The sequence below is a fragment of the Python bivittatus genome, unplaced genomic scaffold, assembly GCF_059951505.1.
Source record: "Python bivittatus isolate LINGU-HERP-01145 unplaced genomic scaffold, Pbiv_v1 ctg000350_np1212, whole genome shotgun sequence".
Classification (NCBI taxonomy): Eukaryota; Metazoa; Chordata; class Lepidosauria; order Squamata; family Pythonidae; genus Python; species Python bivittatus.
In genome coordinates, this window is record NW_028277074.1 from 19,275,427 (window position 1) to 19,294,554 (window position 19,128).

General features: G+C 37.5%; 1 protein-coding gene across 1 annotated transcript in view; it reads right to left on the reverse strand.

The window, feature by feature from the left end:
- Positions 1-752: 752 nt before the first annotated feature.
- The window catches only part of RUNX1 (RUNX family transcription factor 1), a 98,393-nt gene continuing 80,017 nt past the window's right edge, over positions 753-19,128 (reverse strand). The window contains exons 5-6 of the mRNA XM_007420181.3: positions 12,607-12,768; positions 753-7,064 (exon numbers count right to left, since the gene is read on the reverse strand). Of these exons, the coding sequence (XP_007420243.1) occupies positions 6,571-7,064; positions 12,607-12,768 (656 nt within the window). The 3' untranslated portion in view covers positions 753-6,570. The remainder of the gene's footprint in view (positions 7,065-12,606; positions 12,769-19,128) is intronic.

Consider the following 19,128-nt stretch of genomic DNA (forward strand, 5'->3'; position numbering starts at 1 on the left):
CCAGAGTATGCCAACCTTCACAGATCAATTTGGCCAAGCAGATACTATGGGAGACAAGCAGTCCCTCAAGTAACCAGGCCCTATGCCATGCAAGGCTTTACAGGTAATGACCAACACCTTGAATCACACCTGGAAGCAAACTGGCAATCATGTTTCACAGGGCTGGGAGAGGCAGAGCATACTTCATCACTTGAGGATAGAAGGCCAGCCCTGCCATTTGGCAGAACGTAGCAGCTGTCCAAGGCTGAGTTGAGCTATCATGATGTCAACAAAATTTATTGATGGCTATGTATTCCCATAGAAAGATCCTTGTGGAATTTTCTGTCTCAGGTGTCAAAACCTTTGGAACTATAGGCAATCCTCGACTGTTACGCATCTGGTACTAAGGGCACATCTTGCAAAAAACATACAGAAAACTTTAGGAAAGTAAAATTTGAGCTTTTCTCTCATCAAATGGAGATTTAAAGATTCTCCAGAACTGCAAGATTTCCATTTTTCTGGGAGTTTCCAAACTTACGATGAATGAGAGATTAATCTTCCCTGTTCTTCTGGGGTTCCTGTAAGTGCCAGAATCATTAGCAGGAACTGGTTTACCAGTGAAATAAATTCCCCAGAGAGATGTTGGACAACTTCATTGGCTGTGTTCCAGCAGAAGCCAGACAGCCATATATGACACCCTTGTGTGCACTGCAATCAAAGCACGCTTGGGTTCACAAAGTTCAGTGAAATAATGAAGCAATCTGATGCTTATATACTTCTCAAACAGTTTATTTGTCATTCATACTAACTGTAATATTGAATGTACAGAAGAAGTTGTGGTACAAAGAAAGCAAGTTTCCAGTAGAAGTAATGCAACAGTCCAGCTGCTCTGCATGCTACTCACAATAAATTCTCCTGGACACACTGACCTTCTTATGCAGAAGGGCCTGCTCAGATATGATTTCTAGAGTGGGTTAAAATGGATACCTGTTCTCCTCCTATGGAAGAAAATGCTATTGTTCGGGGGAGCCTTTCTAAAAGTGACCCATAACAGCCATATCAGGAAAAGGTGTGGCAATTCCCGTACACAGTACAAGCTGATCATAAATACACCCAGGAAAAGTTGGACTCACATGTTCTAACATAGCTTTCAAAAGCAGCCCAGTTTGCTATTTACGTTGTTCAGTCATCAAATTTACCACTTCACATCTCCTGAAACATTTCACTTTCGTAACTTGGGTCTGCTACTTTTCAAATACCACAAATAACCCACAGTTGCTTGCACATTCTCCTACAACAAAAAAGCAAAGACCTTTCAATGTGCCACATAAAACCATGCTTTAACTGTTTACAAAGTAACTAAAACAGTTTATCTCAAAACCTAAAATAATTAAGTTGGAAGAAAGTTCTCTACAGTATTTAACAAAAGTGAATTCAGAAAAGGTGTTGTAAATGAGGAAAATGTCAAATACTTACAAGCATTACCAATATGTTCTATGAAGCCTTTAAAACTTATTTACATACATAAATACAATTAAGTCTCATGACAACCTTTTTATGACAAGCAGAACAAAATAATTAGTGGATAGTATTGGCCAAGGGAAATCAAGAAAAAAGTTGTTAGGCACAGAAGAATGTTAGAAACAAAGGTTGGAGGTGTTTTTTTTTAAGCAATGAGTAACAAATATCTTCTGGGGACAGTAATGAATATTTTATTTATAATTATGTGACATCTGTGGGAATCAGCTTGGCCTTTTTATAAAAAATCTTAATATGTAGGAATAAATAAGAACCATTTGCCCCACTGAATTATGATATAGGAAAAATGTTATTTCAACAGCAGTGTCAGAAGTTTTTTAACCCCAAACACACAGCCATTTGAAATAAGTCTTAATTTTTCTTTTTACAAATAAGTATGTTTATAATCTCAGCTGTGGATCTTGTCAGCCCAGCAGGTTATTTATTTTTTTTAAATCAGTTCAGCTCAACTGAAACCAAATTCATTTCAATAAAGCAATCACTATTTATTATTAAGCCAGGTACTTTATGATCTGTTTTACAAGATGGTAATATTGTCAGACAGAAAAATCAAACAAATTGTTGTAAAAGGAACAGGCTTTTTTCAGGATCAAAAGAAACTTCAATGTCTAATTGATTTGCATAAATACAGAACAGCTGATGCTCTCCAAATGTTGTTGACTTTGATGCCCAGAATTTCCAGCCAGCATGCTGGACACTGAAATCAGACACATCTGCAGAACACCAGCTTGAGAAAGGCTGAGTTAGAATATACCTTTCACAGAGCTCCAGATAAGTTTTAGCTTTAATACATAATCAGCTTTAGCAAGTTTGATTCCATTTTTTTAAGAAAAACAAAGCACTCCAAGCATGGGAACAGTAAGTGCCAAAATAACTCTATCTAACTTATTTTTGTTAGTACAGGAATTTGCCTCTGAGGTGGGCACTTTGTAAGATTTAGGGCAGCCTTCTTCAATCTGGTGCCTTTCAGCTATATTGGATTTCATCTCCCCAAATGCCAGGTTAGGGATGGCTGCCACATACAACTAGGGCAGATTATTCACCAGGGAGTGCACCCAGTCATATGAACCTCTGCCCCAAAAGTGGAAACATCACAGGGGTTGCACACTACTCTTTAAAGACCGGCAAAAATACTGAATTATAAGTACATCCCTTGCAACTGTTCCTTCTGAATGACATCCAACAGAAACCCAATTAAATTTATTATTTCAGCATGATGTGATGATAAGCCTTTATATTTCAAAACTCCTATCTTTAGAAGTAACTATGTTTTAGTACTTCTGATCACACATCAATGTTTTTCAGAATAAAATCAAAAGTGATCAATGTCTTATAAAATTAAAGTCCAATGAAGTGTTTTTTTTTAACCACTGAAAATATTTATAAAACCATAGCAATTATCCAAACTGGATGGGGATGATGAGAGTTGACATCCAAGACATCTGGAAGTTATCAGGTTGAAGAATGTGGATTCTCCATGCCTTATGGTCAAATACGTACTTCAGATCCTGAATATATACTCTTAACAGTTCATTGGCATTTGTTTGTGACTAACTCCTTTTCAGATTCTAATACTGACACTATTGTGAGAAAGACAGTTTGGAAAAACAAATCTGGTTAGTTTTCTGGGGGGAAAAGGGAATGACTTAGAGGAGGCATCTTAAATATTAGGTAAAGACCCCACCAGGGGTAATAAAGAATTAATACAATAAAGTGGGAAATAAGTAATTGATAGTACTGTTATTTTTTAATCTAGGGAATGCTATATGAATTTATTTCCAGGAAGATAGCTGAAAGGTATGAAAAGGTAATAGTTGAAACATTAGATGCAGTGCTCTCAACTTAAGCCCTTTCTACATTACCCCGCTATTTTCTGAATGTTTACGATATACAAAAAAGGATAGAATGGAAGGCATGTAAGAGGAAACCAGCACACCTGCGAAAACTGAGTCATAGCTCACACTTTGCATGCAGACGGACCTTGGTTAAATCTCTGACACTGCCAACTGAAAGGAAGATTAGCAACTATTGTGAAAAGCTTCTGACCATGGAAAATTGCTACTGATAGCACATCAAGCATCAGCAACATGGTGCCTATGGGGACCATGGCACCCTTTAGACCCTCAAGAGGTACCTTTTGTTCAAATTAAAGCAGTTTTTAAAAACTGCTGAAAACTTCATGAGACTCCTGTGAAATTGTACCAATATCATATGAGATTGCTAAAGATTTTGCCAATGGCGCTCGACGCCAGAAAAATTGGCTGACTCTAAAGTAGATAATACTGGGCTATGTAAACAAGTAGCTGATATGGTATAAGGCAGCTTCCCCAGTTCTTGTAAGTTTAGTGCATTCTCTGAATAAATGCAAAGTGCTTACAGATGGTCTCCTGCCACTTTTCATCTGAACCTGGCTGGCATCTATAAAACTGCATATGCCAACCAAGCACTTAAAGCTAATCGGGTTCTCCAGAATCTTGCCCAACTCAAGCTCAGTGTTTTTTATTATTACACCCTCAGAACATAGCTCAGAGTGCTAAAATGGATTTAATCCAGTCTGTTTCTGGAAGAAGCTACTGAATTGTGTTTATTGGAGCTTATTCCCAAGTAAGTATATATTTCTGCATAAATTTGAGGAGAAATCTGCTATTAATTATTAATGGATGTGCCTAGATATGAATTCTTCTGATAGAAATTGAGAGCATGGCGTGGCCTTAAGGAGTACAATTGTATTCAGATCCCACATAAACTAGTACGGTTTAATTTAAGTGATGTCTTATTTGTTTGAGATGTATTAGAAAACAATGCCATTTTGTAAACAACTACCAGGTTGAGTTATTTTATAAAATCCAAACTAAACCAAACAAAAAAGCACACCATACTAAAAACTGGCTACAGGGTAGGATATGCAAACATAATAATCATGCCTGTTAATACATTACCCTTTCCAACTATGAAAACAGTTTTGTAAGATGCAACATATTCCAGTCTGCTCTATATTCTAATATATACACAGAGCTGAAGCCCACACTCCATATGAACCAACAGTCCTTCAAGGTTTATGTTTGGACCATAAGTATCCTCAGGAGGCTGCAAGTTTGAATATTGAAATGATGTCAGGGAGGGGCTGCTTATGATTTTAAAGTATATTCCATGTCTCTTTCTACTTATAGAAGGATGGGGTGCTTTTCCTACTGGGAGAGAAAGTATCTGCATTTTTCTTCATATGTTAGGAACAGACATTTGTGTAACCATAAATTACACTTCGGTACCCAGGCAGTGGTGAAATGACATCTTTGGAGTGGTGGGCCAGGTTTCTTGATCTTATTTTACCCATTTGGATTGTCCCCCATCCCCCAATGCATCTTAAATCTAGCATAAATATTTTTATTAATTTTCCTCTGAAAATCAGAAGATTATGATGGACACCATTATTTGACAGGTTGCCTCTGAATTTTGGTGGGGACATTGGGAGGGACCCAGTGGGCCAAAAACAGGTTCAGTGGCCTCATGTTGCCCACAACTCTCTCCTATAAGGGTGCAAAGTAGCTGAGGATGAGAGAATGAATAGATGCCTAGAATGAATAATCCCACCCCTCAGTTATTACTTTGTTTACACCTGCAGCTGTGTAAGGTTGCTCTAAAAGACCTTTGGATTGTGTGTCATATGGGGGGGGGGGCTTGTTCAGTGGACTTGGGTCTGCATAACTGTGGTTAGAGTTACAGCCTTAAACAAGCTTTTAAATCTCCTACTAGGGCAAGGCAGAAAAACTGGGATGTGTCATATTTGACCAGAATGTGGAACTTACTAGTTATTTAGAATGCTATTTAGCTGTGTTTGTTTGAATTTTTTACTTATATTGTCTTTAAGGAAGTTGATGGAATATAAACATCACGCTGTACTGGAAATTCCCAAGTATATACTCTCAGACAAATCTTTGCTTCCAGTGCCCCAGTCAGCGTCCAATTACGGCAAATACAACATAAACATTTTACTTTAAGACATTATTTCCATCATAATAACATTTTCAAAGAAATCTGGGTTCTCAACTGGATAAAAGTGACTTCATTTAAATGACTGATGAGAATGAAATGGAGCTAAATGTAAACAATATTTCTAAATAATTAAAAGTCACATTATCCATAATTATTCCAGCCATTTTATATGTAATAATTTTAAACTTTGGTTGCTACAAAATGCATGTGCTTATCTTCAAAGCATTATTTAAATAATAAAGGCATCACACACAAAAATTCAATGCAGAGCATAAATATTGAGCAACTCATCATGTACTTTTTCAGTAGTTGAGAAGGACTATAGGTTGTCACTCCTTTATATTAAAAAAAATTAAATTATTTCTTTAGAAAAGAGGCTTTTGTAGATGCATTTAGCTGACAAAGTACAAGAAAAATGAGCACATTAAAAAAAAAAGATTAAATCTTTTTGCAAATTTTAAGGTGCCAAAAAAGGAAATGATATGCAAAGAAGGATGAGTTACAGCTCAAAAAATAATAAAAATAAAAACAATTCTTGTACTCTTTGGAATATACAACTTGATTAAAAAATTATTTCCAGGATATAAAAACTCTTATTCACAGCATTGCTAAATTAGAAGCATTCACAGTTTCTCTTTGAGAATCTTTGTATACTTCCTTTTAACTTACATGTCAAAATGATGGATTAAACTCATTAAGATTGTGTAAGACTGAATGCCTTAGCACCAGATGTCAAACAAAATACTTTAAATTTTGAAGTCTGAAGCTCTGGACACATATTGGATATCTATCCTTCTTCATATTTATAGATAACATGAGTGAACAGAACCACCATCTTAAAATGTTATTATTTTCCAAAGTTCAGTCTTGGAAAGAGTCTATTTATGGGAATATCATCACTTCACTGAGCAAAATCAGTCATAGAACATCATAGCAATATTTCCAGAAATACTGACTTCAGGACTGATTGCTTTTCTGTGTGAAAGATAAACATGGCAGTGCTCTCATTTGTCATATAAAATGATGGACATTACCAGATTAAACACCTGTAATAATAATTCAATATGGTCGCCACACTGCTTCTTCTAACCTTGCTGTGGTTCCCATATTGGTGGGGGAGTTGCTATGACTGCCTTCAGTGTCCACAACATCATTTTGGTTTGGAAGGTTGGGATTGAGTAGAGTAGATCCTGTGGAAGCATTAGTGCAAGGAGGCAGAATACGTGGGGGAGACCGATCACCACCAGACATCATGGAGAACTGGTAAGATCCTGCTGATGTTCCATAGTAGAGATGATATGAAGGAGAGCTGGTCTGAAATGGGCCACCTTGAGCCTGAGAAGAACCTGGATATGGAGGTGGTAGGTAAGTGTGATATCTGGTGGCAGTGGTCATGGCTGACATGCCAATTCCTATTCCTGAGCTGACTGGGGTTGGAGTATAGGTGAATGCTCCAGGATAGTGCATACGAGGATCAGAAATGGAAGGAATGGCAGAAAATGGACGATCAATTCCTACTCTTGGATCACTGAATGCTGTTAGGTCAGAAGCACCTGGTTTGGGAGAAAGGAAATAAACATACTGTAAGTAAAATACATGATTTTATTGCATTGAAGAGAAATCATTCTGGTACACAGGTGGCCCTCATCACCTGCAGCCTTATTACTTGCAGTTTTGCATATCTGCAGCTGATATAGACCAGACCTCATTATCAGCAGTAAAATGTTTTGGGTATCTGCAGTCTTTGCCATGTGGTTCTGTTGAAAGGACGCCATTTGGAGTGGTTTTTGTGAATTTTATGCATGCACAAAATGGCAGGTGCACTTTTGCACCTGTCTAAAGTAATTTATTTGAGGTCTCATATTCACAGTTATTATGCTGGATAACTGAAAAGAAGATTTGACAAACATAAAGTGGTAAAACAAAATATTTTCTATTAACAATGAAGCATTTGTAATGCACTGGTGCTTGAATGCTTTTGAAATGTATGCCTTAAGTAAAAATGAATTAGAAAGCCATGATCTCTAGGGTACAGTATTTCTCTCCACAGTGTATTTTTAAGTATATAGATTATGTCTAGTTATTATTGGAGACATGATTATGAAGCACATTTTTACCAATCTTGGAATAGTTGTACTATGGAGATGTTCTATTTCTAAGGCCAATGTTAAAGTCCTTCACTTAACATTCAAAGTCATAAACTTTAGCCCTAGTTGCTCAGTAATCCTGCTTGAGATCCTATTAGGGAGAAAACTGACCTTGCCTCTAGAAAGTGGGAGTTGCTTTAGCTTTGTCCCACTATTCACCAGTCCTGTTTCAAATAGCCATTTCTTTGCTGCAATTATCAGTCGAGTCCAGCTAATCAAAGTTTGCTGGATATCAGATCAAATATATTCCCTTGGCAGCAGAAGAAAAGACCAAGGATCACATGTGATTCACCTCAGGAATCTTTTTTTTCTTTTCTTTTTGCATAAACCTGTTCAGGTAGGATAACCCCTGGAGGTCCTTCTTGGCTCTATTTGTCATCTGAGATGTGATAAACATAAACCCAGAACTCAGAGCTGGATGTTGAGCTTTAAGTGAAAGTAGAGAATGATAAATAGATTATGGAGTGATAGGGGCAAGCCATGGAGCACTGGGACAGTCATATATTTAGCAAGCAAGCAAAATATTTCAATGTTAACATTTGCAGGTCATGTTTGCTTTGTCAAAACAAAGAACAATTTTACCCTGAACAGATGATTACTATGTTTGGGCAATTATTTAGGAAAGTGCTGACTATTCATTTCCTTTGGCATTCCAAGCAAGAATATTGTTATTGGGGGTTATAGCTTGAAATATTTCACTCCACCAAAAACTTAATCATTTTAGTAGCTGCTTGGAACTACTGCTCCTTGATTTCCTTTTCCTTTAGTATAGTTTCCATCCTGATGCATTATGTAAATGCCTCAAATCAGACACTTAATGGAAAATGTGGTAATATTTCATTAGTGGGGGGGGCGGGGTGTGAATCAGGTTTGACTGAGTGCTAGTCTCACTAAAAACAAATCAAGCAAGACCCTTTCTGCACCTTTCACATGAAGTGACCTAACCCACCATCAAACTTAGAAGAAGAGAAGCCCAGTCAGAGCAGCTCTTCCCAAATAGGCAAGCACTTCTGTTCATTTTGCAAGGATCCCTTAAAGACTGCCGTGTGTGTGTGTGTGTGTGTGTGAGAGAGAGAGAGAGCGAGAGAGAGCGAGAGAGATTGAGATTCCTTGGTACTTTGGTGTAATGGTTAAGGCATCAGGCTAGAAACCAGGAGACCATGAGTTCTAGTCCTGACTTAGGCATGAAGCCAGCCAGTCACTCTCTCTCAGCCCTAGGAAGGATGTAAGGGCAAATCACTTCCAAAAAATCTTGCCAAGAAAACTGAAGGGACTAGTCCAGGCAGTTGCCAGGAGTCAAAAACTGACTTGAAGGCACAAAAATAAATAAATAAAATAAAAAACAGATGAAAGTATTTGTGAACTTCATTCCTCTCTTCCTTACTCCTTTCATCTGGACTAGATAGAGTATTGGCTGCTTGGTCAACAGAAATTCATGAAGTTTGAAAATTTGGGAACTGAAAGCTTTTTGAATAGCTCACTCCCATTTGAAATAATGGCTGAACTTCAGCTCCTTTTCCTCTGCTGATTGAATAACTCTCACTTCCTCTCCAATGCCTCCCCCCTCCAACAGATGAAAGATAATGGCCTCTTAAAAGAAAGCCAGGAGACAGGCTCCAGTTAACAGAGACTTTGGCTCCCCTTCCTTGCCAGCTATTGCAAGGCATTAAAATAACAATAAAGCAACCTTTCCTCATGGCAAGCCCTCCTCAGACACCGTGTGGAGTCTGCCTAAACGGAATGTATACATACAGAAGGGAAAGAGTCAGCAAGGTGGGAGAAAGAAAACAAAAACTGTCTGCCCTGGGACTGGATTAAAAGGGCGCTGCAGAAATAGTGTCGTGTCAGATTCTGAAAGCTCGTCAGCCAGGTAACCAGGCCTCTTTGATATCCTTCAACAAGTTTCTCAGAAGGTTTCTGTGACAGCCTAGAGTCGTAATTTTGGATGTGCCACATATAATCACCATCTGCCTTTCTTCTTAACAATGCTACTGAACACCTGGAAATGCCTCCCTTGCCGATCAGATTTCAAGTCTAAATGTCAGTTGCAAAGAGGACTGCCACTTTTCCCCCAGGAAGGTTTCTTGTGCTCATTGTAGCAGCTGTGATAGGCAGAAATTCAACTGGTGAGGCTGTTATCCAGAGGGAAGTATAGTACAGTAATAGAAATGTCATCTGCTGAACATCTGATTGCCACACAACTGGTAAAAACAGAAAACACGTCTCAGTTATGGAGCAGTGATGGCAGAATGCTGTAGTTTTGCACCCAGATGCACTTCTCAACAGTTGCAACTGTGGCTGTAGGTTGTCTTGTAGAAGGGAAAGGGGAATTTTCCCATCATGCTGATGAAATGATGAAAAAAAAATGTCACCCGCAAGCTTATATTATTCTTATATCACGCAACAACAATAAAGTTAGCAACCCCTATCCAGGTGTGATTTACTCAAGCTGAAGTCAGTAAAAGTGCTCCAACCTAGCAGTCTTGCAGTGCTTCCTATGAATCATAAAAACCTGCTTGGCTGGAGTTTTATGGTGTCTTTTATTTTGTGGCCATACACACATATACACACTATTTTTAACCATGCACACCCAGAGAAAGACACATACACACCATTTTTATACACCCTCAATATTTTAAATACAATTTTAATTTATGTCCATGTTCTACTATCCTCGGTGTATAGCATCCAGACAGTTTAGGCGAAGAGAAGACTAATTTTATTTTCAATAGACAGACATACACACAGAACATTCTTGAATCCATATTGTTCAGTCGTTTAATTAAAAGACCCAGTCAAAGCTTGCATACTTTATTTACTTGTAGATTTACAGTGGTGCTTAAAAGTTTGTGAATCCTTTTGAATTTTCAGTATTTCTGCATAAATATGACCTAAAATGTGATCTGTTCTCCACATACCTTAAAACTAGATGAAGAGAACCCAATTAAACAAATGAGTCAAAAACATTATAGTGGTTCATTTATTTATTGAGTAAAATGATCCAAAGCTACATATTTGTGTGTGGTAAAAGTATGTGAACTTTTGCTTTCAGTAATTGGTGCGCTCCCCTTGGACAGCAATAATTGCAGCTAAACATTTCCAGTAACTGTTGATCAGTCCTACCCATCGGCTTGGAGGAATTTTAGCCGATTCCTCCTTACAAAACAGCTTCAGCTCAGGGATGTTGGTGGCCTTCCTCACATGAGCTACATGCTACAGGTCCTTCCACAACATTTCTATAGGATTAAGATCCTATAGAATTAACTTGGCCATTCCAAAACATTAACTTCCTTCTGCTTCAACCATTGTTTGGTTGTATGACTTGTGTGTTTTGGGTCGTTGTCTTGCTGTGTGACCCACTTTCTCTTGAGCTTCAGTTCATGGACAGATACTCTGACATTTTCCTATAGAATTTGCTGGTACAATTCAGAATTCAGAGTCTCATCAGTGATGGCAAGCTGTCCTGGACAAGAGGCAGCAAAGCAGGCCCAAACCATGATACTGCCACCATCATGTTTCACAGATGGGATAAGGTTCTCATGTTGGAATGCAGGGTTTGCCTTTCACCAAATGTAACACTTTTCATTCAAGCCAAAAAGTTCTATTTTGATCTCATCCATTCACAGAATATTCTTCAATAGCCTTCTGGCTTATCCACATGGTCTTTCACAAACTGTAGATGGGCAGCAATGCTCTTTTTGGAGAGTAGTGGCTTTCTTCTTGCAGCCCTGTCATGCACACCATTGTTCAGTGTTCTCATGATGGTGGTCTCACGAACACTGACATTTGCCAGTGCAAGAGAGATTTTTAGTTCCTGGGGTTCTTTTACCCATTTACATTGGGTAAAATGTATTACATGGCTTGCTTTTGGTTGGTCTTGGTTGGGGGTGGGGGTAACAATAGCATTGAATTGCCTCCATTTGTATACAACCTGCATGACAGTAGACTGGTGGAACTCTTTGGAAATAGTTTTGTAACCTTTTCCAACCTGGTAAGCATCAACAACTGTTTTTCAGAGGTCCTCAGAAATTGTATTTGTTCGAAGCATTACACACTTCCACATACCTGTGTTGTGAAGATCAGACTTTGATAGTGAATACCCAGAATTCTGTTCTTTAAATAAGGCAGGAACTCCCACCCTCACACCTGATTATCATCCCATTCTTTGAAACCCCTGATTTTAATTTCCCCATCAAATGAACTGAGCATTCTATAGGTTCACCTAGTTTTGACACACACAAATATAGCTTTCTATCATTTTCCTCAATGAATAAATGAACAAGAATAATGTTTTTGACTTATTTGTTTAATTTGGTGCTCTTTATCTAATTTCAGGACTTGTGTGGAAAACAGATCATGTTTTAGGTCATATTTTTGCAGGAATTTTGAAAATCCAAAAGGGTTCACAAACTTTTAAGCACCACTGTATACCCACCTTTCAGGAATTCAAGGCAGCATACATACTCTTTTCCCACAATAATCCTTTGGGAGGTAAGTTGGGCTGAGAGAAAGTGATTGGCCCAAAGTTACCCAATCAGCTTCTGTGCTTGAAGGTTGACTAAAACCTGCCCACCCTCCCCCAGTGCCAGGCCAACACCTTAAACAGTACAACATCCTGGATCTCTAACTTAATGTTATAAAAATGGGTCTAAAGATTCCAAATATTATTCTGCTAATATCACACCTCTGGTTATAAAAATGTCTTGGGCCAGAGTTTCTTTTCCACTCTTTTTATTTGTTTATTATATATTTATCCCAGTCAAAACAACAAAATACTTTTTGTTCTGGAAACTGTATAAGAATTGTTATGGAGGGGAGAAAGAACACAGCTGGGTAGAACCAAAATTCTTCTTGAATTGTATTACAGTTAGACACCATAATTCCTGGGAAAAGCTGCAGCATTTTACTTGGAGGAGTTCAAGGGACAAAACTCTCCAAGACAACTTACTTGTCAGCCGGCTTGAAAGTTCTGCAGAGAGGGATGTCATTCCACTAGCCCGTCCAGGTGAAATGGGTGTGGCTGGATGAACAGAAGAAGTTGCAATTGATCCCAGATATTGGTAAGATGGATCATAAGGCCATGGAGGAGATGGCTGAAGTTGCCTTGTATCTGAGATGGGAAAAATTAGTATGAAGAATGGTCAAATACATTCCTTAATCTAATATTAATCATAGAGCACCGATTTCTGGTGAATCATCTAGTTGCTGTTTATTGCAAGGATTGTTGGAAAATATATGCCTGCTGATTGTTATGTTACTGTATGATACAGCAAGGCACTTCTTTTCTAAAGCTCACATAGTATAATATAAATACTTTAAATACTATGAGATCTCAACAACACTAATAGATCACATAACACTAAAATCATACTGGGTGAATGGAACACAATCCCATTTTAAATTCAGTGTTCTCCTTGTCAGAATAAGGCTTAGGGCCTCAGGATTACCTCTCCCTCCATGAAGCTGCCTAGTGGCTTATATCAGCAATAGAGGCCCCTTTAAGCATAGATGTCCATGGGGGTGGGGGTAGGGAAAAATTAGGGCAGTGACAAGACATGGGCTGCAATGTTGGGATGCAAACTATGCCCCTTAGGCACCTACATGAGAATGCATCATGATACAATTACAAAAAGGTGCAGCTTGCTTTGTGGGATCACAATGCACATTTTATAATTTTGGCATCATCAAGGATGGCCAAGGACACCTACAGTTTTCAGGTAGCCCTGTTGCCAGAAGCTCAGCTATGTGGCCCACAGGAAAGAGTCTTTTCCTCAGTGGTTCCCAGACTCTGGAATGCTTTCCCCAGGGAGGCGTGTTTGGCTGTGACTTGCCCAGCATTTAGGAAAATGGCAGAAATGCATCCCTTTTGCCTAGCTTTGAATTAATTAATTTTAATGATCTTGACTTTAATCCTAATTTTCTTGATTTTACTGTCCTTCTTTACCTTTTGCATTTTGTTTTACTGATGTAAGCTGCCTTGAGTGCTTACATAAGCAAAACAGATATACTTGTAATAAATAGATAAATAAGGATCAGCATGCCTGCTTTATTTTAAAACTCTACTTGCAGATATACTGATGGTTTTGAGGAAGGGAGGAAACATTACAAGGTGCAAATATCAGTATATAAAATTATTCTTTGCTAATATAGTTCATCATATCAAATTACAAAGGGTCTTCCTGGTCAGACCCCAAAGAAGTATTTATACTTAATTTATTTATTCAGTGTTACTGAATTACCTAGATCAACAAATCTTGACCATACCCAATAAATATCGCAAATCAACAATTTGTGTAAGGCTCACCAGAGGAGTGCAGGATACTGTCCTTACCCAATTTTGTACTACATGCTTGTTATATATACAGATTTATTATTCCAAGTTTCTCATATGAATGGACAAGTTAATTTTTAGCTTTAATATCTAGAGTCCTAGCATGTTTTGCTGCAATGAGTTTGGAGGGGGGGAATTTTAGAAATTTTATTGTTAAAAACTGCATATAGCAGCTTTATAATTAGGTACCAAACAAAAAACAACAAATACCCTCTGTCAAAAATATTTTCTTAAATGGAAAGCTTTGAGTTACAGGTAGTCTTCAGTTTAAGAACGAGTTCCGTTCCCAAGGTCTGTCCTTAAGTCGAATCTGTATGTAAGCCAGAACAGTATTATTGTATAATACTCTGTAAGAAGTATTGTGTAATTAACTCGAACCATTGTGTATTTAACTCGAACCATTGTGTATTTAACTTGAATCATTGTGTATTTAACACAATTTTTGCTACAATAGGCTCTGTTCTTAAATGTAGGTCGTCCGTAAACTGGGCAACCTTAATCCATGGACTACCTGTATTCTCATGCATCCTCCAAAGAAGTCACTTACACAGAAATACTATGGCTGGCTGAAGAGTAGTTTGACAATTTATCTAATTAGCCAAAGGAAAGTTCTTCAAGGAAAAGCTGTACAAGCATGTGGGGATGGTCTAAATTTCCTGTCCCATGCCAGACTAGATTAAATGGCCTATACCTCTGATCCTACAATTCATTCATCATTTGGTTTATGTAAGTTCACTTTTTTCTAGTTTGGGATAGAATGCAGGTGAATCTCATCTCCTCAACTACTAAACCTAAATGTTAAAGCTTTCTGTCAGAATACACCAATATGTGGAAAATTCTGCAGTCTTTGGCTGTGTTCACACCACATACTGAAACAAAAACCTAGCCATGCACATCTTAGACTAGTGTGTTCTGTAAAGTCAAAAAACTGAGTTACCTAAATGAAGCATTCTTAATTAATTTACTTAAAATATTTACAGTAAGGATTTTATAGCAGTAAATGGATAAATGTATTACACGAACCCACCCATTTTCAATTTCTGAGACCAGGATACAATGGAAACAGTGTGAAGCCCTGTGCAAACCACCACAATCTGTAGTGTCTATTAAGGCTGTGGAGAGCTTTGGATTCAAAGGCATAAATGTGCCTTGGGGACCCAGGGCATGAATGTAACACCTATTAGCAAATCTTTAAACCAAATCTGTCTTTTCCCAAGATTGTGTGGCATGCAGCCACTACTGACCTGCACTTTACCATGAGACATTTAGAAAAGAATTCAGTTCTATAAATCCAGGAATCTGGGAACTATCCTTGCAAATCACATTAAGTGAAAACAGAACCTATTTGGACAGATATCAAACACTGGACTGTCTCTAGAAGTCTGGCTTACAGAACTCAAAATTGCAGTGACAGCTGAGACACTACTTTGTGTTTCCATTTGTTAGCACTTCTGCACCACTTAAAATGATGAGACAATGACTGTCCTTTGAGAAAACCAAATCAAAGGGTCCTGACTTGGCTTTGTGCTTAGTCTGCTGTATGCAATTGTAACTCCACAAAAAATATGGGTGTAGGACAAGAGACAGACTAAGCTAAACAATTTCTTTTTGTCTAAAGTTCTTTGTTAGGAGATGGAGTTCTTAACTGCTTAAAATAGATCAAGCCAAGATCAGAATATGAGAAGTTAGAGCAACTGTGAATGGCACTACATGAAAAAGAGATGCTCTAACAGTTTTGTCTATAATGATCCTTACTAAAGATCAATCACCTGCTGCTAAAGACTTGGTTGATGATCCCAGATCAATATGTGAAGGTTCAGAGAAGGTTCTAATCTGAGTTACTTTCACATGTGCTCACCTATAAATTTCTTCCATTGCACTTTCCCATTAATCTGCAATGATACATATATATACACATATAATCTTTATAAATTTATATAATTTGTTTAAAAACATTCTTTTTCAAATCATATACTACAAAAAATACTTTGAAAGTTTTGAGCAAAGAATTCTGTTAGGATATCTGAAGGGTGCAAATTCAGTAGATAAATGATAATGTGCACATTAAATCAGGAAGTGCAGATCCGATCCTTCTGTAACAGAAGTCCCAAAGATTAAATTCTTCAAGCAGTCCTCAATTCAACCTTTCCACCATGGAAGTCTTGATAATTTTCAACTTTCCTTTCCATCCTAGATTGCCTGTTGCTTTATTCTTCTCTCCTCCTTAACCTAGGTTATTTTTCTCCAACATTTTTATTTGCCCCTGCTTATTTTGTTCCCCTTGATGTCTTTTTCTAGCTATGCCCCTTATCTATCCAGGGTCAAAGCAATTAAGCCAATCTGTGTCACAGTTTTCCTGATTATCCAACTCTTGGGTAATGGACAGGCAATTATGCTAACCACTGCTGAGCAGCTTCATAGGTATCAGATCAGGAGACATCAGCCTTCTCCAACCTGGCAATCTTCTGAGGGGTTGGGACTGCAACTTCCAGAATTCCCCATCCTGGCTAGGAATTCTAGCAGTTGTAGTCCCAATACATTGTGTGTGTGTGTGTGTGTGTGTGTGTGTGTGTGTGAGAGAGAGAGAGAGAGAGAGAGAGAGAGATAACTAGGTGAAGACTAGTATGGAACTTCAGAGACAAAGCTATTGAATCAAATTCCAAGATCACAGATTTCTCTATTCTGCTGGTTTCAACAAATGCAGGGTATGTTTCTGGTGCAGCTCCCCCAACTTTCTTCCCAAAACCCCAGCCAGCACAGCTATAATGACAGGGAATTCTAGGAGTTGTAGTCATAATACACGTGAAAGCTACCAGGTTAAGGAGGCTGCTTACACACACACACAATGTACATATGAGAAATTTGTGTATTAAAAACAGGTTTTCAACATATTTTAGACAGAGATAAAAGGAGCAAAATAAAAGATCATCTTGATGATTCTATTATCAATTTACACCAATCTGCAGCCTACATACAACAGTGCTTTTCCCTGTAACAAGTACTATTCATTTCTGCATTTTACAGTATGAGAAAGTATATGTAAACAATTACAATTGCAATAAAGCCCTTCAAGGTGAGAACTGAACTACAATAATTCACAATGTGCTTAGTTACACTCATGTTCTATGTGTCCAGCTTCCTGTTAAACTAGCTATTAGATATAAAGCATTGTACCATCATTCATGCCCCATCATGATTTACAGCCACAGAAATTTTGGGTTCAGTTTCTTAAAAACAACAACCCAACAACCATAATTAAACAGTGCACATGTTGCATAACATTTAACACTTTTGTACAATAAGCTTACACACAGACACACAATGTACATTTGAGAAATCTGTGTATTAAAAATTGGTGAGCTAAATGTTTAGGAAAAAGGAAGCTCCACTGTTTGTTGCCTCTTAGGAATGCAGGGATTTTTTTTTGTAACTATCAGCACACAGTTCACAGTACAAGTTGGAATATGGGACTTATAATTGGTGGAAGTGTATCTTCCAAGAAAGCTACTGCTGTTTTCTTTTTATACTGACCATTGGGTGGCAACAGAGAGCTTCTTGCACAGTCTTTTAAGCACTGTTGAATGCTTAGTTTGATTCATCATCAGATAATTATTATAATTAAGTACTGTGGTAGCTCCATAGTGTCATGGTTTATGTTGATTTATCCTACAATTTGACATCTTAGTCTCAGGAATGCATAATCTGCCAAACCAGACTGATGTATAGATATCTCTGGTGTCTACAGAACATAGTGCACCATTCTAAGGACACAGAATGCTTAGCTGATAGGAGGCAGAAAATAGATCTAGGTTTTGTAACAGTGCATTGCAGTAAATCACAGCAAAAAGTGTGTAACTCTCAGTTACCTAGCCACTATCTAACAAAAATCAAATTATTTCCTAGAAAGCTAAAATATGCCTGCCTTGAAATCTGTAGAAAATGAGTATATGACGTTGTCCAAAACAACTGTAATTCAGTCTATAGCATATAGAACAGGAAAGTATTTTCACATTATCTAGTGATTGCAGAAAAGGGTATTTTTAACTACAGTATCTATGTCTTCCTTAAACTCCCCCATCATGTCATCGTGTTTAGCCATTTATTCATAAATAATCATTCATTTTGGATATAAATAAATGAATAAATGGTGCTAGAAGGGAACTTTAAGAAATATGCATGAGCTTAGTGGTTCAGGTTATATCTGGAAAATTTGACTGTGATGTTTGTGCCTTAAATGAAAAGAAAAAAAAAAAGTAAAGCAAGCTTGAAAAATAAGTGAAATTTTGAGGTGTTATTTCTATATTCCAGCCTACAGTTTTTACTACCTGAAACTACCTTCCCTGCAAAGAGAGACAGTCAATGAACTCTCAGAATGGCAGATTGCCATCCTTTGGAAGCATAAAGGCTGCCTGTGGAAGATGGTCATTATTGCACAAGCCAACCCAGTGTTTCACTACAGGTCAGATGTTGCCTTTCTTTTTAGCTTGGCGGCATTTAAGGAGGCTGGATGTCACAGGGGTACAACATGTTGCTGGAATAATTTTTGAGCAGAATGTGAATCAGTACTAAAAATTATATGTCAGTAACTGCCAGGATAACACATACCTTTTGTAAGAGATACAAGCCCACATTCCTGCAAAGAGCAATAACTGGTTTTCTTTTTCTTTCTTGTTTTCCTGAATGCCTTTTTTAAAAAATGAATTTACAGCTAAAGGCAGTATGGAAAGAGGCAATACAAACAGCAACCAATTAATTTGTCAGATCTGCACATTAATTAGTTTTCTTACTAGTATGAATCAATCATTGCAAATCTGCTTTTGTCATTTTAAACCAGCAAGTATCATCTGACAAATACAATCCACCAAGGAACGCAATTTCTTTATTATCATTTTAAAAATAAACATTGCGAATAAAATATAAAAATATTTTAAGAACTAGAAAACCACCAGAAAGAAAGATAAAAATAAACACAATTTGAGATTCTGTGGCAATAATCTATTAGGAATTAAGTTGGTGGAGACCAAATGTGAATAAAACAGTATTTACTTAAACTTTTTTCAAGAATTTTGTTCTTTTGTTGCTTATTTTTGAGCCAATGCTACTTTTAATACTGTTAATACCATTAGTGAAAAGAAAGAA